Genomic DNA, 26610 nt, shown 5'->3' with positions numbered 1-26610 from the left:
ACTAATATAACTGAGCAGAAGCCACTAAAGAGGTAAAAAAGGAATATAATTCCATTGTCATAAACCAGTGTAGCGTTATGTGAGCTCAAGACCATTGATTTTAGTGGAACGTTAATGTGCATGTGTTGGCTTGGGATGCCTTGAAAAGCTACTATCCTGGCCCCACAATGCCCACAATGCCTAATGGAAGATACAATAACACATCTATTAATATTTCAAGAAAGCAGCAGGCAAGGAAGATCAAAATAAGAGATGAAAATCAATGAAATGCTGTTGTTTGGTCATTGGCTATGGCTCTGTCACATCTAACCATATGGTTTGAGGTAGTACCATCTGTGCTGATTGTAACACATAATCTTCACCATAACCGTCTTATATTGTAAGGTGTGAGCCTGGGATAATGGCTCAAAAGATGAAATGGACAAATAACCTGACAATATTGATTTATGTACCCAGATTTGTCTTAGCGTTAATATCTGGTCATTGTGACCACAGGAACCCCAAAACATGGAGATAGTGAGCTGCATCCTGAAGGAGCGTCTCCACCCCTTTCGTTCTGCCTGGACACTGAGGTCCAGTACCAAGGGCCTTCTGACGGTTCCCTCGTTGTGAGAAGCCAAGTTGCAGGGAACCAGGCAGAGGGCCTTCTCAGTGGTGGTGCCCGCCCTGTGGAACGCCCTCCCATCAGATGTCAAAGAGAAAAACAGCTACCAGATTTTTAGAAGACATCTGAAGGCAGCCCTGTTTAGGGAGGCTTTTAATGTTTAATAGATTATTTCATTTCATTTTTCTGTTGGAAGCCATCCAGAGTGGCTGGGGAAACCCAGCCAGATGGGCGGGGTATAAATAAATAAATTATTATTATTATTATTATTATTATTATTATTATTATGCATCAAAGCAACAGCTAATCAGAGATTGTCCAAATGGTGCATCAATTTAGACTATATACAAGTTGAACCTGCAACAAAACAGTGATGTGCAGAGTGCATAGCTGCCAAGTATCCCGTATCCGCCGGGAAAACCCCTTTTTTTCTTACCGTTTCCCGGCGGTCTCCCGTTTAGGTTAAAATCCCGGTATTGTCCCTTAAATCAGCTTCGGCCCGGCAGCCATTTTTCTGGTGCCGCTTTGCCCTTCTATGGGCACCAGAAAATGGCGCCGCCGGAAGTCGCTTCCGCGCATGACCGGAAGTTGTGTGACGCGACTTCCGGTTGCGGTTCGCCCTTCTATGGGCATCAGAAAATGGCGGCGCCAGCGCCGGAAGTTGCTTTTACGTGTTTCCAGTCATGCGCGGAAGCGACTTCCGGCGCTGGCGCCGCCATTTTCTGGTGCCCATAGAAGGGCGAAGCGCCACCGGAAGTTGCGTCACGCAACTTCCGGTCATGCGCGCGCTGCCGATCCCGGATCTTTACGTCCCGAACTTGGCAGGTATGGCAGAGTAGTCCTGTTCATGTTTCTACCCACTCCAGTTCATTCCCCTTGCCCTGCCCAGTTTCTCATTTTCCTCCCAACAAACTATTGGAATTTGTTTATTATGAATGCATTGGCCTCACCCCCACCTATCTCCTCCCTTTCTATGTCCTGGCAGGAGGACGGGCACATGGTGCCACCCTACCACGCTATCTGCCACTGCTTCTGCTCTTGATCTCCAAGGCCTGTCAACCTGCCCACTCATTTCAGTGATCTTGAGGATGGGCGATTCCTGCAGCCGTTCTTGTCTAATGGAATGCCTCGAATACAATGTGGCATGTAGCAATCATTGCCCCTTTCCTTTTACCCCTTCCCCCAATGAATCACTTAGTGATGGGAAGGAAGGAAAGATGTATAGTATACATATAAATTATATGGATTTGAAATCTGAGCATTTAATGCTTGGAAGTACAGCAGTTGACTATAATGGAACACCTAAACAACAGCTCATTGATAAAATAATGCAGGGAGAGTTGTTATTGATTATCTAAAAGCCTTTCAGTATCCAAAGAAAGAGCTTTCTAATTTGAACTACTGTGATCCAAGAAAATTAGAAGAACTGCTTGCATTGTAATTTGCACTTATCTGACAGAATAATTGAATTAGGCTTGTCCGCAATAGTTCCCCTCCCTTTATTTTCACAGAATATTTTCATAGCACAACATCTCTGTGTTAGCAAATGAAATAGGCTTTTTAAAATGTGCTGGGCTTTACCTTTCATTAGTACAGACCTGAACATGGGAAAGGAGTGCACAGATACCCAGTTTCTTGATCCATGTAGTCTGGATCATGCTCAGGAATGGGTCAGGTAGTCTGTGCCCACTCAGACTGCTACTCAACATCTTCTTATCCCAACATCAGGATGCTTTCAGGAGCAGATTGAACAATGTCCCAGCAATTTCATGAAAATACTTCTCTGAGATACAACAGCACATAGCAAATAGTGACTGGCAGCCCGGTTTGAGAGAAATGAGTAGAATTCCCAGGCCTAGGAATTGAATGGGGTCCTTCAGGCCTCTTTCCAAGTGTCACACTCTCATCCCCAAACACAACAACAGTGGCTCTTAATTGAGAGTAAGAAAGGGTAACACATATAGAATTGAACAGAAGCAAAGCAGATGTCCCAACAATTTCCCCTCCCCTCCCACCAAGCTTTTAAATATGAGTCAGGGTGAGCTCACTTGCAAGACTCTCTCACCTTACGTGACCATTCGAAGCCATGCTCTGTCTGGGCTAGTGCATCTGTTCCAGTCCACAGTCACAGAGGCAGCACTTGGTTACTGGCAACAAGACTGTGTCCTGCTCCTTTGACTCCTGCTTCTCCTCCACCTCCTCCTGCTCAGCCCCTCCCGCTGGATGGAGTGTATCCAAACTGTCCAGTACCTTGCTGCAAGCACTCCATTTGGTGGGTTTAATGTTGCCTACTGATGGTCTGGAGGAATCTTCCTGTCCAGTTGGGTATAGCTTGGGGCTCCACCACAGCAGAGCCCCCCCAACTCATTCTATTCTCTACTCAATAATCCACCCTTCCAGAACACATTTTAAAAGGGCCATCAGCCAAAGGCCAGTTTAAAGAGGAACGTTTTTGCCTGGCACCTAAAGGTGTATAATGAAGGCACTTAAGGCATTCTAATCAGTATATATACACAGGATACTGACCTACACCCCTTCATGGATCAATGCCTTGTCGTGGCGAAGGGGCTTGAATAACTCAGAGAAGCTATGAGCTATGCCATGCAGGGCCACCCAAGATGGACAGGTCATAGTGGAGAGTTTTGACTAAACGTGATCCACCTGGAGAAGGAACTGGCAAGCCACTCCAGTATCCCTGCCAAGAAAACTCCATGGACAAAGACAACAGGCATATAAAAGTTATGACGCTGGAAGATGAGCCCCTCAGGTCGGAAGGCGTCCAACATGCTACTGAGGAAGAGCGGAGGACAAGTACAAGTAGATTCAGAGCTGATGAAGCGGCTGGGCCAAAGCCGAAAGGACGCTCAGTTGCGGATATGCCTGGAAGCGAAAGGAAAGTCCGATGCTGTAAAGAAAAATATTGCATAGGAACCTGGAATGTAAGAACCATGAATAGAGGTAAGCTGGATGTGGTCAAAAATGAGATGACAAGAATAAATATCGACATCCTGGGCATCAGTGAACTAAAATGGAAGGGAATGGGTGAATTCAGTTCGGGTGACTATCATATCTACTACTGTGGGCAAGAATCCTGTAGAAGAAATGGAGTGGCCCTCATAGTCAACAAAAGAGTGGCAAAAGCTGTAATGGGATGCAATCTCAAAAATGACAGAATGATCTCGATACGAATCCAAGGCAGACCTTTTAACATCACAGTAATCCAAGTTTATGCACCAACTACCGGTGCTGAAGAAAGTGAAATTGACCAATTCTATGAAGACCTACAACACCTTCTAGAAATGACACCAAAGAAGGATGTTCTTCTCATTACAGGGGATTGGAATGCTAAAGTAGGAAATCAAGAGATAAAAGGAACAACTGGCAAGTTTGGCCTTGGAGTTCAAAATGAAGCAGGGCAAAGGCTAATAGAGTTCTGTCAAGAGAACAAGCTGGTCATCACAAACACTCTCTTCCAACAACACAAGAGACGACTCTACACATGGATATCACCAAATGGGCAGCATCGAAATCAGATTGATTATATTCTCTGCAGCCAAAGATGGAGAAGCTCTATACAGTCAGCAAAAACAAGACCTGGAGCTGACTGTAACTCAGATCATCAGCTTCTTATAGCAAAATTCCAGCTTAAACTGAAGAAAGTAGGAAAAACCACTGGGCCAGTAAGATACAATCTGAATCAAATCCCTTATGAATACACAGTGGAAGTGAGGAACAGGTTTAAGGATTTAGATTTGGTGGACAGAGTGCCTGAAGAACTATGGATGGAGGCTCGTAACATTATACAGGAGGCAGCAACGAAAACCATCCCAAGGAAAAGGAAATGCAAGAAGGCAAAATGGCTGTCCAACGAGGCCTTACGAATAGCGGAGGAGAGGAGGCAAGCAAAATGCAAGGGAGATAGGGAAAGATACAGGAAACTGAATGCAGATTTCCAAAAAAAAAGCAAGGAGAGATAAGAGGGTCTTCTTAAATGAGCAATGCAAAGAAATAGAGGAAAACAATAGAATGGGGAAAACCAGAGATCTGTTCAAGAAAATTGGAGATATGAAAGGAACATTTCGTACAAAGATTACCATAATCAAGGACAAAAGTGGTAAGGACCTAACAGAAGCAGAAGACATCAAGAAGAGGTGGCAAGAATACACAGAGGAATTATACCAGAAAGATATGGAGGTCTCGTACACCCCAGGTAGTGTGGTTGCTGACCTTGAGCCAGACACCTTGGAGAGTGAAGTCAAATGGGCCTTAGAAAGCACTGCTAATAACAAAGCCAGTGGAAGTGATGATATTCCAGCTGAACTATTTAAAATTTTAAAAGATGATGCTGTTAAGGTGCTACACCCAATATGCCAGCAAGTTTGGAAAACTCAGCAATGGCCAGAGGATTGGAGAAGATCAGTCTACATCCCAATTCCAAAGAAGGGCAGTGCCAAAGAATGCTCCAACTACCGCACAATTGCGCTCATTTCACACGCTAGCAAGGTTATGCTTAAAATTCTACAAGGCAGGCTTAGGCAGTATGTGGACCGAGAACTCCCAGAAGTGCAAGCTGGATTTCGAAAGGGCAGAGGAACCAGAGACCAAATAGCAAACATGCGCTGGATTATGGAGAAAGCTAGAGAGTTCCAGAAAAACGTCTACTTCTGCTTCATTGACTATGCAAAAGCCTTTGACTGTGTCGACCACAGCAAACTATGGCAAGTTCTTAAAGAAATGGGAGTGCCTGATCACCTCATCTGTCTCCTGAGAAATCTCTATGTGGGACAAGAAGCTACAGTTAGAACTGGATATGGAACAACTGATTGGTTCAAAATTGGGAAAGGATTACGACAAGGTTGTATATTGTCTCCCTGCTTATTTAACTTATATGCAGAATTCATCATGCGAAAGGCTGGACTAGATGAATCCCAAGCAGGAATTAAGATTGCTGGAAGAAATATCAACAACCTCAGATATGCAGATGACACAACCTTGATGGCAGAAAGTGAGGAGGAATTAAAGAACCTTTTAATGAGGGTGAAAGAGGAGAGCGCAAAATATGGTCTGAAGCTCAACATCAAAAAAACCAAGATCATGGCCACTGGTCCCATCACCTCCTGGCAAATAGAAGGGGAAGAAATGGAGGCAGTGAGAGATTTTACTTTCTTGGGCTCCTTGATCACTGCAGATGGTGACAGCAGTCACGAAATTAAAAGACGCCTGCTTCTTGGGAGAAAAGCAATGACAAACCTAGACAGCATCTTAAAAAGCAGAGACATCATCTTGCCGACAAAGGTCCGTATAGTTAAAGCTATGGTTTTCCCAGTAGTGATGTATGGAAGTGAGAGCTGGACCATAAAGAAGGCTGATCGCCGAAGAATTGATGCTTTTGAATTATGGTGCTGGAGGAGACTCTTGAGAGTCCCATGGACTGCTAGAAGATCAAACCTATCAATTCTGAAGGAAATCAGCCCTGAGTGCTCCCTGGAAGGACAGATCGTGAAGCTGAGGCTCCAATACTTTGGCCACCTCATGAGAAGAGAAGAATCCTTGGGAAAGACCCTGATGTTGGGAAAGATTGAGGGCACTAGGAGAAGGGGACGACAGAGGACAAGATGGTTGGACAGTGTTCTCGAAGCTACGAACATGAGTTTGACCAAACTACGGGAGGCAGTGCAAGACAGGAGTGCCTGGCGTGCTATGGTCCATGGGGTCACGAAGAGTCGAACATGACTAAACGACTAAACAACAACAACTGACCTACAACACAGTCCTAATCCTGTCTACTACTTGAATTCAATGGGGTTTATTTCCAGGTTAGTGAGGTTATTATTATTATTATTATTATTATTAGGACTGCAGTCTTAGTGCAGCAAAGACCCGGAAAGCCAGGATGAAAGAGTGGGAGGAATAGCAAAACAGAGTGATATTTTGAATCCCCTGGGAAATAGGCACTAATCCATACAATGGCAGAAGCACAGTAGATACTACATCTTCACTCCTTGGCGACATCCCCTGATCAAATTCCGATCCATTATCTGCACCCATTATCTATACTCTGCAGTTTGCTTTCTCTTACTGGAAATTTCGTTTCAGTTGTTGCCAGAGGGCAGATCGCAGGAAGTTATACTGCACAGTACCCAAACTATCCCCTCCTTTCAAATATCACGTAACTGCCGGAGAGGCTGTACTGTAGCTTGTCATCTGCATGCATTATAGCTCCGGTAGAAATCAATAGCCATTCTGCACAATGTATTAACATCTGACAGACAGATATTTCTCAGACATGATTGGTTGCAAGCTCTCTCCAGGCTCCTTTGGGTATTGTGAGGATAACTCCAGTTATAATATCAAGAGTGCTTTAAGCATGGAATAGAAATAGTGTATTCTATTCCTCTTAAGCGGAAGAGGTTTTGCAGGAGTGCAGAAGCCTTTTTGAGTCTGCTTTTGCCGAGACAAAGTTTTGGGAAGATGATGACAGAACCATCGCCTTCCCAGACAGAGAAAAAGTCCTGCAACCAAGTATTTTGGACAGTTTTCCCTCATGTCTGCTTCATATGTTCCTTAGTGATCTACGCATTGCTGGGCGCTCTCATGTTTTCTCACGTTGAAGGCAACAGAGAAAGCAATGAAACAGAAGCATATCAGACTTTCATGCGACAGCTGTGGAATCTGTCAAAGAATTCATCAGGTATGTGCACAGGTAGCATTGGCAGAGATGTATTAACCCGAGTTTATTTCACAGAGTGGATGTCAATTCTCTTGTCCTTTTGACTGTCTGAATATATCTGGGCTGGGCAGCTGTGACTGCAATATACTGTGTTGGGTGGTTTGTTTGTTTTTTGCTTGTTTTAATGTGAAAGGATTTCTCATCCTCGGAGGAATCTCTGCTCCCAGTTTCCGAACATCATACTTATCTCTGGTTTATGAAAACAGCTGCTGCTTAGGTCTTCTTCCCCATTTTATGACTTTACTGTTGTGTAGATCTTTCTCACCCTGCAGTTTTGGTCATGGGTTGTGGGGCACTACCCATGAAGGGGCATTTTGGTGTGAAGCAAATTTCTTGGTTCCAGCAAAGCAGTTCATCATTTCGAGGCTTTCTTTTACACTAGTCACTGTAGGCGGCCGTACCGTGCCTGCCCCACAATGCTACAATCCTAAAGACTAGTTTTGTACAAATCCTAAGCAGCAATAAGTCCTTTTCAAGGAATGTGATTGTTTCAGGACGCATCATTTTAAGAAAGAATGCATTTGGAACAACGGTGATAATTTATTGAAAAAATATTTTAAGATCCAAATTTGTCAGGAACATTTTGTTAAAATGATGCTTTAAATTCAATCTCAGGTTTAATTTTATGATGTTTTCTTTCTTCTGTCACAACTCAGTATTTTCTCCATGGCTTCACTCTGTGCTATGGAAAACATGTAAAAGCACATGATTGTGTCCCCAAGCAGGTGCTGTTTGCATTTATTTCAACACTAGCTAGAGTGGAAACCCCCACCCCCACCCCCACCCCCACCCCAGAATTAGGGGAGAACAGCTGCCAGATCATAAGCACCCCCCCAGTCCAATCATTGCTTTCCTCTCCATGGAATGATGCACTGGAAGAGAGCTTCTTTTAAAAAGCTAAGCCTCAATAAAAGCCAGCCAGCCAGTCAGTGAGTGCTGAATAACCCAAATGGTCCATAACCCTTACTTATTCTCCATAATCCAGGTCCATAATTTTCAGTTTATTTAATACTAAATCTCACTTTCTTATGAACAGGAAATGAGATCTCCTTTGATGAGTTCAAGGAAGAAGCACGCAAGCTGATTGAAACAATTGAATGGGAATGGTTTGGCGACCCTAAAAAGAAATGGTCCTTCCTGGGCTCTCTCTTTTTCTGCTGCACTGTGTTCACAACAGTGGGTAAGTATGACTTTCCGAAAGTATTTTGCACTTGACTTGTTAAGATAATTGAGCTCATTAGCATGCCTGCAAGAAATAAATAAATCCCAATGGGGACCTGTAGCTTCTTCAGCAACAGCATATGCCACCAGAATCCCATAGTTACCTACATTACACCATGGATATAGTCATTTGAGGGTGAATGTTGGTGTCCATGTACATAGGAGTAACTCTCCTTGAACTCAGAGAGATTACTTCCATATATATATACATATACACTAAGTCACATTGGACACAGTGGGTTTTAATTCCGAGAAAACATGTGATTGTACTGCAAGTTATATCAAGGACCTCTCATAAAGTTTTTATGTACAGAATTAAGTCATCATTGGCTGCAGAAACTTTCCATAGAAAGATGGGGTAAAGCTTCCAGGATTATTCCCGATGATGTCATTGGGGCAGCCATATAAGGGAGTACAAGATGTGTGGCTCATGAGGGTCCCCAGCACACCAAACCCAGAAATCCTCTTCCATTTCTGTTTGAAATATCTGCAATATTTGAATATAACTTTATTATGTCAGTTAGTATTATGTGTAAAGACGTGTCTCTAATTTATATACATTCTGAAGATTTGTGCTTCATATTTTAATTCCCAATCAAATCACATCACATCAAATCTTCACTAATCTTGTCCATGAACAACATTTAGAGAAGAGGATAAAACACACGTAAAACACTTTCACTTCAAATAATAATAATAATAATAATAATAATAATAATAATAATAATAATAAAGCAACAAAATATCAAACATTAAAAACTTCCCTAAACAGGGCTGCCTTCAAATGTATTCTAAAAGTCAGATCAGAGAGTTGTTTATTTCCTTGACATCCAATGGGAGGGCGTTCCACAGGGCGGGCGCCACTACTGAGAAGGCCCTCTGCCTGGTTCCCTGTAACCTCACTTCTTGCAGTGAGGGAACCGCCAGAAGGCCCTCGGAGATGGACCTCAGTGTCCGGGCAGAACGATGTAGGTGGAGAGACAATGGAGTGTGCGGGGGGGGGGGTGTTGCGCAAGTCAAACTGCTGTGCTAGCAGCACTGAAGTGACTCCCCTGGGGTGCAAACCAGGGCAGTGTGTATGGAGGTCCAGGGCTGCCAAGATGACAGGACAAGATCCCCCTCTTAGCCTCTCTGTTGTGGTCCAAAGGAAAGCCGAGCAATATGTTTGGCACCAGCATTGCTGCAGGAGTTGCCAGAAGGAGGTGTACAAGATGCCATCCAGCTGTCTTAGGGACTCCACTCAGGATTTGTGGGGGGTTTAGTCCTTAGCCTTTTCTTCTCCCAAAGATATCCCGCAAGGCAGCAAAGGTTTAGGATCAGAGTTTCCCTTCTCCTAGGTGGGCTGCCTTCCCAGGTCGATGAGCCCCACCCAGGCCTGTCCTAGCCATAGAGGCTAGTGGTGCGGAGAACCACGGCGCCGGGCGCTGGAGGGCGCTGGAAGGGTGCCAAGTGAGCGCTGGGTTCCGGCGATCTGGCCAGGACTGCGCTCCTTCTCCGAGGACTCCGCGCTGCACCGCCTTCTCGTTTCCCCAGCGCTGGGTTCCGCTCAGTCGAGCTTCGCCACCAGCGCGCGCACAGCGCCCAAACAGCTCTTGCTGGTCCCGCGGTGCACGCGCTGGTGGCGAAGCTTGACTGAGCGGAACTCAGTGCTGGGGAAACGAGAAGGAGCCGCAGTGCGGAGTCCTTGGAGGTGGCCTCCCGCTGCTGCCGCGGTCCGCTTGGCACTCCCGGGCCCTTGGAGAGGCTCTGGAGGGGGGCGCTGGAGGGACCTAGCGCCAGGGCGCTGGATGGGCTTATGACGGCCCTGGCCCCACCTGCCCCTCACTTCCCTCTACAGCATGTGCAGAAACCCCCTTCTTCACCGTTGGACCCACTACTGGTCTTGTCCACTCGATCTGGCAGCGCCTGTCTTAACGTGCAGGAGAAGTCCCTAACTCACCAAGGGTTTGAGACCCATCGGCTACCCTCACCTGGTATAGCCAGCCAGTTGAAGTCATTCCTTGGGTATGGCTGCTGCCACGTACTGACAGCTTCTAAGAGCCACAAGTGAGAGCGGAGTGCAGGGTGGGGACCAAAGCGGACAAACTACCCCCGAAAGGAGAACCACGTGTCCCCCACCACAGGTACTACCCATCCCTTAACACCCCACCATACACCCCATATATTTAATTAAGCTGCTAATAATATTATTTCATCTCCTGTCAGAATATACTGGTATATAATCAAATTAAATTGGGAGCTCCCCCTCCAGGAAAAAAAACAACCCATTTTTTTCTCAGTGAAATATGATTGCCACTACCTCAAACCGGGAAGAAGAAACCAGGTCAGGAGGACACTAGTCTCAAACCGCCATAGTGTGTAATGTATAAATGATGATTTGGTTTCAGTGTCAGAGCACTGATGCCTCTCTTAGTGCTTAGGCTATGCGCACTATGTATATTCTTGTGATGCATGCACCAGAGATAGATTCTCTACTTCTGTATGGTATAGTGCTTAGAGTACTGGACTAAGACCTGGCAGACTGGAGTTCAAATCCCCACTCACTGGATCACTACCTCTCCACCTAACCTACTTCACAGGGTTGTTGTGAGGATAAATGGGGAGGAAGACGAGGAAACATGTATGCCGCCTTGAGCTTCCTGGAGGAAAGGTGGGGTATACAGTAAATAGATGAATGAATCTTCAGGTCATCAGTTGGTATACCCCAATTTATTTCCTGAGATTGAGGTAAAGGCAATAACTTATAGGGACCACTTCAATGAACATATTATGTGGGTAACCAATGATGTTCAAGGAGCAAGAAAAAGCTCACTTGGCTTTCCCTTAGCAAGGAGCAAAGCTAGTTTTTAACATTTGCATTTTCCTTGCAGTGTAGTACATCATATAGGGAACGTGGTCTTTGGTGAATCTAGTCTTCTTCTGCTAGCTAAGTCATTTAAGACAACTGTTTCAAGAAAGAAACATCTAAGCAACATATGCATACCAAAAGATTCACAGTAAAAGGGACCTAATTAGTTTGTGGCTGACAAATGCCATATTGCTATTTTTAGCAATTGAATTTATAGTAAAATATGCAACAGGGTAAATCCAAAAGGTATCTCATAACAGAAATATGAATACATGACAATTTTAAACAAATATAAAATATAAATATTAGTATTGATGTCATTTGATCATTTTCAAAAGTTTAGACGTGATTGACACTGTTCTGCATTCTCTTCTCCCCCTCCTCACTTTGTGGCTGCTTGCCATACATTGGCAACCTATTTCTTGATTGTGAGCACTTTGGAACTACACCAACTTTTTGCAATTATCATTTTTGCTATCGTCAACAATTCTGACATTACAAGACAGTGCATGTTTGATTCATAGTCACTTAGGAATCCAGGCAACAAGGATTTGGGAGTTAATGGCCAATTATAGACTGCCATTGACTTCTGTTAAAAATTCTTTCCCAAACTGTTTAGACAACAGTTTGGGAAAGAGGAGATGTTCACTGAGACCCTTCATGAGCATCAGAGGAAGTACCAACTCCTCTGCCTGCACAAGGGGACAGGGACAGATGGCCCTTGACAGACATGTGATCCAATAGCCTAAACTCAAAGCTTTCTGCAACCTAAAGGCCATAAGATCCAGACACACCTGCCATGCTCTACCCTAGCAAGTGGGTTGCGGGTTGCAGCCTCACTGACTGCAGTGACCCAGCTGTTAAACTGATTCAGCCCATCTCATTTGGAATGCTGCTGCTGGCTTGCAATGTATGGTGTCAAAAATAAAATGCCTTATGGTCCATTTTAATCCTCACAGCAGTCTAGGCTAGGCTGAGATAACTTCTGGCCCAAGGACAGAGGGCAGGTGTCTGAACGTGGAACTCCCTGGCCCTCTAAATACAATACCACACTGGATCTCAGTTAGATAGTAGGAATTTGCCACATATCAGGTCCATATTTTAGTACAGCAGGTTTTCAACGTTATCTTAAAGCAGCAAACATATAAAAGAATATTTGTCCAGCTGTAGACTTGCACTGGAGATTTCATACTATCACAAAGCTGGAAATAATAATAATAATAATAATAATAATAATAATAATAATAATAATAGTTCCCTGCTCCAAAAGAAGGCTTATCCCTCCACCAGTTCTCTTCCCCTTCCTGTTCCAATCCATATACGCAATCCAGACTGTCGTGGCTCATGAACTAGAAGGTGCCTGTAAGGCAAATACCTCTGGACTCAGGAAATCAAGCCAAGCCAGCAAAATCATGAAAGCAGTGCCAATCTATTTGCTGAGGTTTTGTTTTGTTTTGTTTATTTGAGATAGGAAAGGAAGACACACTCTCTGTTGCCTGTAACCTCAGGCAGAATTTGTTAGTATTTGGGTGGACTGTATTGTTAAAGTATTTTACAAATAACAACCCCACCCCACCCCCCCAAAAAATCCCAGAGTCTGGGCTTAAGCCTTTTTGATTACTATCATTAAGAGATAAAAAGGAAACAAAAAAAAACACTCCATACATTTAAATTATAGCAATTAACTTCCTCCTCTAGCCAATCCCTGAAGTCTACATTATTAGTTGCTTCCAGGTGTGAAAGTAAGGAGGGAAAGGCATTCCAAGCTTCAAGGCCACACATCAAGTTGGCTGTAAAGTTGATAATGGAATCTAAAGACTGTAGGAACACTTAGTAGCAAGAATGCATGCGGTATTTGGGACGTATCTCTATAACAACTTTTCTGGGAGTAAGTCCTATTGAACTCAGTGTAAAATGCTTTTGAGTAGACACAAATAAGATGTGCTGTTAAACCTTTGGTTTGATAAACTAAGTAGCTCACGTAGTGACAGATCTCCTCATAAACTACTATCTTCATATTCGACTTTGTATGCAGTGTGGAATCACTGTGCCCCCCTGAACCCAATTTTCTATTAGTTCTTAGGAGGAAAGGACTCTGATCATAACATATAGGAATGCTATTAATGCAAGTTGACATTATGTGATTTGTTGACGCTTTGCCCTTTGCTGCTAGATCTTTAAGGGAGAGTGAGGCAGCTGCCTTAGGCAGCAGATACTAAAGAAAGGGAGCAGGCATAACCGTGTGACCCATACAGACTGCCCTGAAACCCCTAAGGTAGTTTGCTGTCCTCAGATGGGGTGGATAATTTTGTCCCATTGCCAGAGGTAAGAGTACAAGTTTGATCAACTTCTGTGCATGGAATGGGAGAAGTGCCATCTTTCCCTTTGCCTCAGGCAGAAAAATGTCTTGGGCTGGCCCTGTGTTGTAGTCAACTGGTGTATTACAGAGAGATGAAGTTGAAGTATGCAAACATCTTGCTAAATCACCTACCAGCACTTAAAAAAAGAAAAATCAACCAAGGATTAGCAATAGTCAGCCTTTAGCTGAGCAAGTTATATACTGGAAGAATGTTGCTATTTGCACATAAGCATGAAGAAACTAAGGCTAAACTCTACAAAAGGGGAAAACCTTTCCAAAAGAATTTAAAAATGCACAAAAAGGGACTTAAATAAACCATTTGGTCTTGCATTGTAAGTAGGAAAACTAAGTTCTGCATAGTATTTGTCACCTGCAATGGAAATACATGAATGTAGTAGAGCTGTTTTTAGACTTCATGTTCTGGGTGGCAGGGAAGCAATATTGGATAAAGGGAAGAAATTCTTTGCATATTTCATCAGCTTGGATTTAATTGACATACCAGTGAAAAAACAAATCAAATGGAATTTAAATTGTGCTTCTCTGATTCTGTTTGGTTTCAGGCTATGGTCATACCTACCCTGTGACAAGACCTGGGAAATACTTGTGTATGCTGTATGCATTATTTGGCATCCCTCTAATGTTCTTAGTTCTCACTGATATGGGAGACATCCTCTCATCTATATTATCCACATCTTACAATAAAGGAAGACAACTACAGTCAAAAATATTAGCCAGACTTTCTCTTGCATCCTGCTGGAAGAAGAAGAGAGACTCAAAATCTGGATCATTAGCCCTCAGGCAAACCAAAGTAGTCCTTCATGAACCTTTAAATATTAAAGAAGTGCTAAGACATCACTCTTCACTGAAAATAAAGCCTGGGCAAAGTCGAAATGTCGAAATATTTGAACACCTTATTGCCAGGGAGAACCAGTTCCTTGCACCACCAGGACCTGGCAAATTTGAACGATGGAGTTCATGCCCTGAACTAGATTCAGGGGCAATGATGAACCACATGATTGACAATATTGACAATATAGGGAAAAGAGTAGAAAAGCTGGATGTGCCATTTTGGTTGATGATGCTCATTGTCTTTGTGTACATTTCCTGCGCTGCCGCCATCCTTCCGCGTTGGGAAAGCCGTCTGAATTTCGAGGGCGCTTTCTATTTCTGCTTCATCACCTTAACAACAATTGGCTTTGGTGACGTTGCCCTGGAACACCCCAACTTCTTTTTGTTTTTGTCATTTTATATTGTGGTCGGCATGGAAATCGTCATCATCGCTTTCAAGCTGGGGCAAGACAGGCTCATTTCTCTGTACAAAAAGTTGATCTGCTGCATCGGACGGAAAAATACCCCACCAAAAATGGTATGAAAAATGTCCATCTAACTAAAAGGAGAGGCAGCAACATCAGTTCCAAACTCATGTTGATGGGTAGCCGCTACAGGCTATTGTGAATGCTTTTGTTTTTCCGCCTTTGATTCAGTAATGGAAAATCACGATGGGTGATTATTTTCATTGACAGTGGGATCTGCTTGTAAACTAGTGGAATGATTATGTAGCAGCTGAACACAAATGATAGTGAGGGCATTCCTCCCCTTTAAGGAGTAAAACTGATGGAATAAAACTATTCTTTGGAACACTAGGTAATATAGAAGGTGCCTCTCTGTTAAATATGAATATTTAAAATTGTGTGGACATATCCACCATTTGTCTCCCCCCCCTCCATTGGCAATGACAGCGGTGAGCTAGAATAATTGATAATAACAATGAAATATTTGCAATATTAATATACCAGATCTTACTGGAATTGGGTCCATGTAAGTTTACACAATTGAAATAACAAAATAAAACAGACAATTGGTAAGATTTTAAAATGCTTAAAATTCAAAAGCCTGGGATAATAAAAGGGGGGTTGTTTGGCACCTAAAATATGATGGTGATTAATTAATTAATAATTCTATATAACACTTGATGCAAAAAAGGGCTTCAATGTGGTTTACAGGTATATAAAAAATACAGAATCATTGAAATATAGGCATCCAAAATTAAAATGTGCAATAAAACAATTTCATTAAAATATAGACAATTGAATCTGCAATTAAGGAGTCATCCAGAACAGCAGGGACTCCTTGATGGACATCGGCAGATGAAGAGGTTCCCATGGAAGCTGGTTTTCTCTCAGCTGTCCCTGATCTAAACATGGCAAATGGCTTTGAAAACCACTGAGAAGAAATCCAGAAGAACCCACCATGTTACATTCCCTCTGCCTCTCCTAGGGATAGTTATCAACCAGGGCAACCAAGACAGTTTCAGATGGCAACATTACTACCATGTGAACTTCTTTGGGGATGCCATTCCATGAATGGGGCACCATGGCTGAGAAAGCCCCCTCTCCAGTTACCACTCACTTCACTGATGTCACCCAGATCTATTTTTTTTTTTTTGTGGTCACATCTGAACCATGAGTGGCTGTATAAGCTCTGGATTGGATGCTGTGGTGGGCTGGATGAAGGCTAGGAAACTGAGTGAATCCTGGTAAAACAGAGCTTCTGTGGGCAAGTGGTTTCTGTGGTCAGAAGATAGGCCAGCTGTCTGTTCCAGACAGGGTTGCATGACCTTTGAAAGTGCAGGCATGCAGTCTGGGGGATGCCCCTACAGATGTCTCTGTCACTGGAAACTCGGGTATCTTCCTAGGCTGCCAATAAGCCAATATGCCAATATGCTACTGGGTCAAATCTCTTCTTCTTCTTTCTTTGGCAATCACTCTTAGTTGAATATGGTCTTAACAGTGTGTCCATAAGTGACTGTGGAGGCCAATTCTGGACCCACAGGTCAAATTTAAGGTGCTGCTGTTAGCATGTATATAAAGCCTTAAACAATTTGGGGCTGCTGCCAGGCAAAGCCATCCCCTGAATGGTCGGCAGTAGGAAAGTGGACAGGTGAGAGATGGCTGAGGGCAACCTGAGGTTGGTGGGGCAGTTGCCCATTTGCCCTAACAGACCAACCTCTACTGATGGCAGCACTGATGTTATGGAACTCCCTGCCAAAGAAGATCAAGCAAGCTTCATCTGTATTAATTTATAAGCAAATATCTTTGTTTAATCAAGCTTTCATGAAATGTGACCTGTTTTGTATTATTACTTACTTGACTGACAGTACAGTATTAATGTTTGAATTTTATATTGTTTCACGTAACTTTTTGTATCATTCAGCACTTAGGTGGGACTTTCTTGTTGACTGAATGGTGTATAAATTTGCTAAAGAAAATAAAGAATAACAGGAAAGAACCTTAGCTAATGATCTTAGAGTGCAAGCAGGAAGGCACTCCTGCAAGTACTGTTCCCAAGATGTTTGGGGTTTAAAAGTTAATGCTAGCACTTTGAGTGGGCATAGAAGTGGGCAGCCAGCCAGTTGAGCTCTTTTAATGATATATGACCTGAATAGGCTGTGCCAGTTAAAATCCTGGCAGCTGTAGCAGCTCAAGCTTCCAAAATGCTGTCTTCAAAGGCAGCCCCAGATAGAACACATTATAGGAATCCAATTGGGAGGTTATCAGTGCATGGGCAACTATGGCCAGACTAGCCTTGTGCAGGAGAAGCCACAGATAATAAACCAGGCAAAGCTAATGAAAAGCACTATGACAGCCTAGGCTGTAGCTTGCCCCATGAGAGAGAGAAGGAAGGCGATTAAACCAGTCCAACCAACCCCTTTTTGGCCACTTCACCACTGTCACCAAGTGGATGTCTTTATTTTTCTCTGGCTGCCTCTGCTAAAGAGCCTTTTAATTGGCACAACTTGCTCCTAATACTGAGTAATATGGCATTTAGGGTGCAATCCTAATCCTGGCTGCCAAGCGGCAAGGCTTTATCAAGCAACAGGGACTCAGCCACATCTCCAGCCCCGACACACACACAGCAGCTGACATGGAAGGTGGAGGGAGGCAGCAAAATTACTGTGCCAGCCTGGAGCTGATGCTTCAACTGGGCCCAGTGCCATCACACAACAGCAGTGGCTCAGGATGAACAGCTCCTAGGGAAGCTTCCCTCCTCTACAAGATACTCCATTTCAGGGCAGAGGAGATCTCATAGGAAGCACTGCTGCACACCTGCACATTTCGTAGGCAGAAGGATAACAACATCAATGGAATGAAACCTGCAACATTTCATCAGTGGCAGAAGGCTGGAGGCTAGCTTAGCCAGGAGAGCTGGGTGGAAGTGACTGAACACTCCCACCCCTGGGCCTGGTGCAAGAGAGAAGATTGAATTGGTCTGCCAGGCACTGAATGAATAACAAGGTCTCATACCCCCCCCCCATGAAGCTTTTCATAATGTGTTCCTTGGAAAATATATGTGGGTGAGAGGTATATGTCAAATTTTCCTGCATATGTCCAATCTTTGTTTGTTACTTTGCAGAGAATGCTTGGATAGAGTTTAAGCACTCCTCACACATCCTGATCTTCTTCTTTTTTATGGCTCAAGGTAAACGGCGTTTCCATGCACTGCTCTGGTTCACCGGAAGCAGCTTAGTCATGCTGGCCACATGACCCGGAAGCTGTATGCTGGCTCCCTCGGCCAGTAAAGCGAGATGAGCACTGCAACTCCAAAGTCGTTCGCGACTGGACCTAATGGTCAGGGGTCCCTTTACCCTTTATATATTATGCTCTGCTGATAATGGATGGTGTTCAGAATTGTGTGTGTGTGTGTGTGTGTGTGTGTATTACTAATAATTTTTGTGGAATGTGGAGGTGAAGGGCCAACTGATTCTCATGCTTGCAGAGCTGCAGAAATGAAACATGGCTGAGAGCAAAAAACAACAACCCAAAACAACCCAATAATTTCTCAAAATCATAAATACCGCAATTTTTCTTATTAAGCATAGTGAATGCATTTCTTCTATTTCCTACAGTACTATCACTAGAAACTTTATTTCACATCAATGTATTCCTGTTATTAAAGCACATAATGAAAATTCACCTTGCAAACAGCAAAGATTCTTCCCCCCGGACATGCACCTGCTTTGAGTTAGCAGTCATTGCGTGCACAACTAATCTGATATAATGTTCTAGCTGCAGTTACTACCGTATAATATTTTCAGAGAGGCAGAGTTGGGCATGCACTGTCAGTGTTTCTGTAAAACTACAGTCTGAAAAGTACTTTAAATTCTTATGTCAAATTTTGCCAATGATAACTTGGACTGGTGCCTTCTCACTAACCTCTTTCATTTTCACAGTGAAATACCACTATCTCATAGCAGGGCTGTTACAAAGATGAAATCAATGAAACTTAATGTATACCTTGATCACAGAAAAGCGTCATCCTAATGCATGAATATTTTCCAAATGATGCTTACACTTGGTCTTGAAAGTGGGTTTGATTCTCTTTGTCATGCAAATCCTATATACAAGTACATTTTGATTGTCGGAAAGTTCAGTAGTGCAGAACTAGGTATATAGGCTCTCGTATCAGTGAAGTATTCCTGGTAGGGTCACTGCTCTGACTTTTTAAACCCTGCTTCAATACAAGTGGGCAGTTCTTCAATATGTATCATTTGATTATGCTGGACTCCTTTTACAGTTGACATTTTGATTTGAGCTGATTGTTTTTCAACAACACAGGCCCATGCCACAAATTGGCAGAACATGTGCATATGCTAATTTATATGTATAGATGCAAGTTTAGGTGTCTGATTGAATTAAGATGGTGTTTCTGGGGTCTCTCTGCCACTGTGCTTCATAGCATCCCCAGCATGCCCTGTAAGCAAAGGCTCCCCCCCAAAAAAACATTGCACTAATTTATTGCCCTGTCAGTGCAAGGATTTCTGCTTGCACAATGTGACTTGCCCCCTCCCCCCATGTGTGCCCCTCCCCAAATCTGCCCCATAGGCTTGGGGATACCCCCAGAACAGATTTAGGGGGCCTGTGAGGGAAGAAAGTCCCATTGCAATAGCAGAAATCCTTGTGCTCATGGGACAGTTCCTTAGCACTACATGCAATGCAAGCCAAAGCAGATTTTTTTAAAGTTTGTTTTTAATGGTAAAGGAGTCCAGAGATCTGGGGCCCAGCATAAAAGATGTGGGTCTTGGAGGGGGCCTGCTAAACCACCCTCTAACCACACCCCTGATAAGAAGTGAGAAAATAAAAATCCACATTCTGATCTTTTTGCAAACTGTTAATGACGTTTGTCCAATAAAAGCAGTTGTTTTATGTTTGTTTCCTATAGTTTAAGCAAATAGTATTTAAATAAGCAGGCTTTCAGTAACCTCAATATTCATGATTGATTGCTAGGAATTAATGAATAATTTATGATATGCTTTAATGTATGCAAAACAATACTAATAAAGGTTATGCCTGCGTCACACCATTCTAGGTATTTAATCTTTAGTTTCATTTGGCAGCTGTTGTTCCAAAATAACATCACTGTTTGGAGTGACTTACGAATTTCTTTCAGGTTGCCTGATACTTACTTATGCTCTACAATGCCTCTAAGCTTGCCCTGATATAACTGAAAAGTAATGCACTCAATTTCACCCAAAGCTCAACTAGTGCTTCCAGGAAAACGTAGGTAAATATGAAATTACTCTGGAGATGTAAATTTGGGTGGTCCCTCTGAAGTGGCATTGAGTATGGATCCTTAAGTCCCCCAAACAGCACCATACCCACAGAAGAGGGAGATATCAACAGACCTGGTGCAACCCCAAGGCTTGCAGATAAACAAAAGAAAACCTTTAGGAAAAAACCTTAGGCATGGAAACCCTAAAACTTAGTGGAATTGGAAAATTGAAAATAGGCGTGGGTTGGAGATGGAATGCCATAGGAGTACCGGAAGTTGCCTTATTGTCTGTCAGACTCATACCCCAAACACAACCGCTGAATGTCCAGCGCTCATTCAGCAATTGGGGTTTTCTCCAGATTGATGTTTGCTGCAATTTAGCATAAAAGAGCAGGTTTTCTGTGGGAAAGGAGCAGGGCAAGGGGGAAACTACTTGGACTCGTGCTTTCTAGGCACAGCACAACCATAAGTGTGTGGAACACTTAAGAGGTGTTTTTAATATTTTGTGGAAAGCCACCCAGAGCGGCTGGGGCAATCCAGTCAGTTGGGTGGCATATCAATAATAAAATTATTATTATTATTATTATCAGTAGTAGTAGTAGTAGTAAGAAAGACTAATAGCAGTATAGGCTCAGCAGCAAGCCTAAGGTCCAGAAGTCTAGATTCTAAGAGATTCATAACCTAATGGAAGTTTCAAAGACGTCCTGACAGGTAACATGTCCTTCCTGCCAAACTTTTAAAGACGAGGCAGGCTGAGCTTCCTCATTACACACTCTTGTTCTGTGGGCCTGCTTTGCTCTCTCTAGGTGCATTTGAACCCACCAAAGAAGGTGGCACCTTGTTTTCAGTGACATGACCGTGTCCTGTCCCTCTGCCTCCAGATCCGCTGCCATCTCCTCCTGTTCTGCCCCTCTCTTTGACTGGTTGAAGTCCTGCCCGCTCCCTGACGAGGCTCGGTACTCCCTGGAGAGGGGGCGAGAGCTGGCCCATCTGTTTCTCTCTCTTTGACATCTAGACAGAGTCACAAGCAGAGGACTTCCCTTCTCCATCTCTTTGTGTCAGCCCTCCAGCCCTCCATCGGCTCTTCCTCCTTGTCCATCTGGGGTAGCCAAACCATGACATGTCCTCATGGAACCACATGGTCCATGACACCTATTCTGAACCAGACAATTGGTCCATCTAACTCAGTATTATCTAAATTGATGGGCCACAGCTTTTCAGGGTTTCAGGCATGATTGAACCTGGGTCCTTCTGTACACAAATCCTTCTGCTCTTCCACTGAGCTCTAATGTCAGAAATGTCAAATAAGCATGTTCAACTGTTTGAAGTGTCTCTCACAATAATGTGGAAATGAAAGAGAATGGAACTTGATCTAATATCACCACAATTCTGAAGATAGTTCCTCCCAGGAAGAGCTGTCAACCCCTGGATTTGAAGATAAGGAATCCCATGGGGCTGTCAACTCCCAGATATGAAAGTAAGGGTGCTGAATAAGGGAATTTCCCACAAAAAAGGGAAAGTTGACAGCACTGTGAAGACACCAGCAACGTACAATAGAATATATTCTTTGACATAACAGAGTTGCCTGGTATTGGCTTGGAAAGGAACATTCTCAATAGTGACAGTGCTTTTTTTCTGGGGGTATGCAGGGGTACGCATACTCCTAAACACTTTGTGAATCTAAGTTTGGCCTCATTGAGGGGCAGTATTTCAAAATGAGTAGGAAAATGAGAGTTCCACTAAACATATTTTTAAAGGGAAAAAAACAAAACTGAATAGTGGCATCCCAGTTTGGAATGCCCTCCCCTCCCACGATAATAAAATTTCAGCTCCACATAGAAATGTAACTATTCACACAGCCATTTGGCTAGACTAGTGCCCTCTCTTGGCTGATGGAGTTACGTTGCTAGCACATTGCTTGGTGTTTGTTTTGTTTTTTTACATTAAGTTGTATTTAAATGAAATATTATTTGTTGTTGTATTTTAATGTTGTTCCTTGGCCCGAGATTGTGTAAAGAATAAAGGGCTGCCACAAATGAACAAATAAAAGTATGCTGTAAATGTCTTCATGTAGTGGGAGCAAAATGCTCTTGTAAAAGTGATTATGTCTTGGGGGTGGGGAGATCATCTGAATGTAGCCGTAATTCCATGGAAACAAGATAATCAAGAAAAGCTCTAGCACATACCTTCTTCTAAAAGCTGCTGATACTTTAGTCTCCGCTTCAGCAGAATTGCTTGGCTTTTATGCTATGTTGGCTGTTGGCTGGCTCCATGCTGAGTGCTCTGAAGGAGCAACTCATTGACTTGCGGAAAGAGTAAGTGAGTGTTGACACTGCTGCTTATTGCCATATGTGACACAGGGTCTAAAGAAACAATCACATGTTTAGAGGATTGTGCTTCCAGAATGCACATACTACTCTTCCATAAGCTTGCCTTGCTATTCATTTCAAACAATGGGTCAAGTACTGAGAGACTAAAATGTAAACAAGGCCAGCAGTGTTAATTCAGGTGAAGGCTTTCACATTTTAGGTGGGTTTGTCCTGCAGAAACATACTTCAATACAGCAAGATGTAACTGATAACTAGGAGTTCCCGATTTGCTCTATATGCCACATTTCAACTTCATCCGGTGGAAACTGTGCTTCCACTTTGGGTACGGTTCCAACATTTGATAAACTGGGAGCTGTCTTAAGAAAGTGCATCCTGTCTGCAAGAAATTAAACCATTTCCTTCAGTGGTGGCTGTGTATGTAATATGTTTAAAAAGTGAAAAGTGACTGGCCTGAGGTCACCCAGTTTCATTGCCAAGTTGGCATTTGAACCCTGAAATGCCTTCTCATGAGTGGAAGGCAAGCCTTCTCTTTGGGTCCAACCTGCTGAATTATATTTTGTGTTTTCATTTCACATTATTATGGTACAACAGGTTCTAAACTATAATTTGAAAATTATTCCAAGTAGGTCCTTGAAGAAATATTTAAAATCAGTATCTTGTTCAATTCCAAATCTACTGCTACTTAGCTCAAAATTCCTGCAGTATATGCTCTAAAGTGCTTTGTTTTCATTGGCCAAATCTCTTCCCCACCCCCCCATCACCCCGCCTAGGTTAATTGAAGTCTAAGCCACATAGTGAATTTAAATTTTAAATTAAAGAACTTACATCAAATTTCAAAATGTGGATGTATTCTTTTAAAAAAAAATCACCTTGTCCTAATAATTCTTCTAGGGCTGCCACTACAGTATCTATCACATCTGCATCATATGTAATGAAAACGTATTTATGGCTTGGTAGCAAATATATTGCAGTATGGCTTATTAAAGTATGTCCATGTCATAGATTTGGCCAATTTAGTAACATAAAGGAGTCTGGTGACATCAGCATTGTTGTTTGTCCATGTCCAAATGATGCAATTAAAAAGCATTGCAAATAAAGCATGTGCAGCATGCAATTGTCCAAATGGAAAGTGTTCCAGCTGTACTGCCTTTATTTTTTCAAATTACATCTTGGAGCATAGCCATTTGACCAGCATTTATAAAAAGGCCAATGTCTTATCAGAGCATTCATTTTTTGTGTGCTTCCATGAATAAATACACATTATGATCATTGTGCAAACACATTGGAGCCTTCCAGCGAGCACCAGGGAGAAGAATGCAAAGGTTTCAAATTATAGCACTTTCCATTATGAACCAGCTATCTTGATCCCTGCAGGAGGGCAGAAGTGGGCTATTTGAAAGGAGCAACAAAGCAGGGTTTTTTTCCAAGGGAGGAAATAAATATAGTGAGCCTCTTTGTGAAAAAATATGCAACTTCTGGTATATGGACAAAAGTTGTTGTTTGTTATTGTTGTTGCAGTGCTCACACTTTTGAAGGACTTCTCTGGCCTGTGCTTACTTGGTTCCATTAAAAAACAAACAAACACGCCAACAACAACAACTTGGGATTTTCATTAGGAAAAACTGTATATGTGCCTTAAGAACATGAAAACATAAAATGGGCCTGCTGGATCAAGCTCATGCCCCTCAGGTCCAGTATCCTGTTCACACAGCAGTAGCCAACCAGATGCCCATGGGAAACTGGCAAGCAGGATTCAAGCACAGGAGCACTCTTTTCCTGTGGTTCCCAGCAACTGGTTTCAGAAGACCTCTCTGGCCATGGAGGGGGAACATAGTTATCACGGCTTTTGCTGTTGTTTAGTCATTTAGTCGTGTCCGACTCTTCGTGACCCCATGGACCAGAGCACGCCAGGCACTCCTGTCTTCCACTGCCTCCCGCAGTTTGGGCAAACTCATGTTCGTAGCTTTGAGGACACTGTCCAACCATCTCGTCCTCTGTTGTCCCCTTCTCCTAGTGCCCTCAATCTTTCCCAACATCAGGGTCTTTTCCAGAGAGTCTTCTCTTCTCATGAGGTGGCCAAAGTATTGGAGCCTCAGCTTCAGGATCTGTCCTTCCAGTGAGCACACAGGGCTGATTTCCTTCAGAATGAATAGGTTTGATCTTCAATAGCCATATCTCCTCCAGGAGTTTGCCTAATCCTCTTTTAAAGCCATCTAAGGTTGGTAGCCACCACTGCCTCCTGTGGCGGTAAATTCCCAGCATGAAGGAGCACTTTCTGTAATCTGTCCTGAATCTTCCAACATTCATTTCACATCATACCTGCCTCTTCCTTTCCATTTCAGTAGAGGGCTTGCTACAAACATTATTTAGAACCTGCTGATTTAAAGGATGAATTGATGGCATGGTCTGGAAGGGAAACACATCCCCTCTCCTGCTATTTTCATAGTTTGAAAATAGTGAAGTGACCTGGTCTTCTCCTTCTCCAGTCCTGCTACAGGAGGCATATAAAATTCTTTCTCTTGTTCTTGGTACATGGCCAAATAGCTGAGGGAAGAAGGATGGTAGTGAGCGACTTCTGCAGGAACAGCAACCTCACTGTCTCATAGCAATATTTTCTAATTTTGAGAGAAGTTGTTTTCTCACCCAAGCAGCAACAACAAACCACACTATAATTCCAAAGCTAGGGCTTTTGTAAGAGTGCTTTCAGGCCACATCAAACCATTATCTGCTTTCACACCTACAGTAACTGCATCCCTGATGTAATCTCATTGGCTATTCTTGAGGTGCCCAAAGCTAACTCATGAAGTGTGAGCTTAAAAGCCCACATGAAGAAGTGCAAAATCTTACATATTAGACTATATGCCTGCAGGCAGGTCTAGTGTCCTTTAAAAAAAAATCTGTACAGTGCATCATTGTAGGCATAATTTGTTATACTGTATGGTGCATTAAGGAACCCCATATCAATATTGTGAATGCACAGTGATATCAGAATACTCCATCTTCACTGTAAATATGCAGCACATTGGGGAAACACCATTTTTCACTGGCAAAATCTTCTCGGACATTTAGTCAGTTTCTGCCTGGACACTTTTTGCAGTATTCTGGCTATGTGCAGGAAATTCCGGACGTATGCCAACCCTAAGATGGTTTGGATAAAGCAGCTGTTAAGGCACAGGAGCTCTGCAGTTGAGGTGGGGAGGGACCACTCTAGCAATAACTTGCTTTCTTATACATCCTTCCAATGAATTTTATTGCGTACTTCCAAATGCCTATCCTTCTGTTTGGAAGACTGGCCTCTGTTCTACGTGCAACACAAGTTGGCTCATCAGACAGACTTAGCAGTGGCCACCAGATGGCATCACTGAAACATGTAGTTTTGAAAACACAAATTGCTCGTGGACGTAAAAAATAAAAAGACACCAAATGGAATCCTCTGACACAAACTGTTATTCTTTGATCCCTTGCTTCAGTATTCTCATTCCATCATTATTTTTGGAAGCATAAAATTTCATGCAAAGACCTAACTGATTTTTAATGTTGCAGGTAAATCCCATGGTGCAGTGATTTACAAAGCCATTACATGGGGAAAATGAGGCAATAATAATAATAATAATAATAATAATAATAATAATAATAATAGGCCCAGAGCCACAGCGCAGCTCTATGGCAGAAAAGCCCTCAATTTTCATAACAATTTGGCTAGTACTTTAGTATACTGTTCTTAATATTAGCACATTTTCATTCAGAATTGTTATTGAGAAACAATGTAGAAGTACCCAGTATATTCTGTCAACTCAAGAGTGCGCACTTATAGTCTAGGTCATAATTAAAATTAGAAGACAATGTGAGAAATAAAAAAAAGTAAAAATGCATTTTAGGAGAATTAGAATTTAATCTTCATTAAACTTTTGTATACTGATATTGGGGCATCAATATACAGGTCTTAGGCTGCACACTTACCTCAGAGCC

At 42.8% G+C, this 26610-nt stretch overlaps 1 protein-coding gene across 1 annotated transcript; it reads left to right on the top strand.

The window, feature by feature from the left end:
- The first annotated feature begins 7066 nt into the window (after positions 1-7066).
- Positions 7067-15340, top strand: KCNK18 (potassium two pore domain channel subfamily K member 18). Its single transcript, XM_035138540.3, has 3 exons — positions 7067-7295; positions 8371-8514; positions 14323-15340. Exons 1-3 carry the CDS (start codon positions 7076-7078, stop codon positions 15132-15134), a joined length of 1176 nt encoding a protein of 391 aa, XP_034994431.2. The 5' UTR covers positions 7067-7075; the 3' UTR covers positions 15135-15340.
- The last annotated feature ends 11270 nt before the right edge of the window (positions 15341-26610 follow it).

This window comes from Zootoca vivipara, chromosome 5 (genome assembly GCF_965207765.1).
Source record: "Zootoca vivipara chromosome 5, rZooViv2.hap1.1, whole genome shotgun sequence".
Taxonomy (NCBI): Eukaryota; Metazoa; Chordata; class Lepidosauria; order Squamata; family Lacertidae; genus Zootoca; species Zootoca vivipara.
This window is presented reverse-complemented; position numbering and strand designations above follow the sequence as displayed.

Coding starts and splice junctions, on each gene's coding strand:
- KCNK18 (XM_035138540.3), top strand. CDS start 7,076: ATGATGACAGAACCATCGCCTTCCCAGACAGAGAAAAAGTCCTGCAAC. Junction 7,296..8,370: donor TCTGTCAAAGAATTCATCAG/GTATGTGCACAG, acceptor TCTTATGAACAG/GAAATGAGATCTCCTTTGAT. Junction 8,515..14,322: donor CACTGTGTTCACAACAGTGG/GTAAGTATGACT, acceptor GTTTGGTTTCAG/GCTATGGTCATACCTACCCT.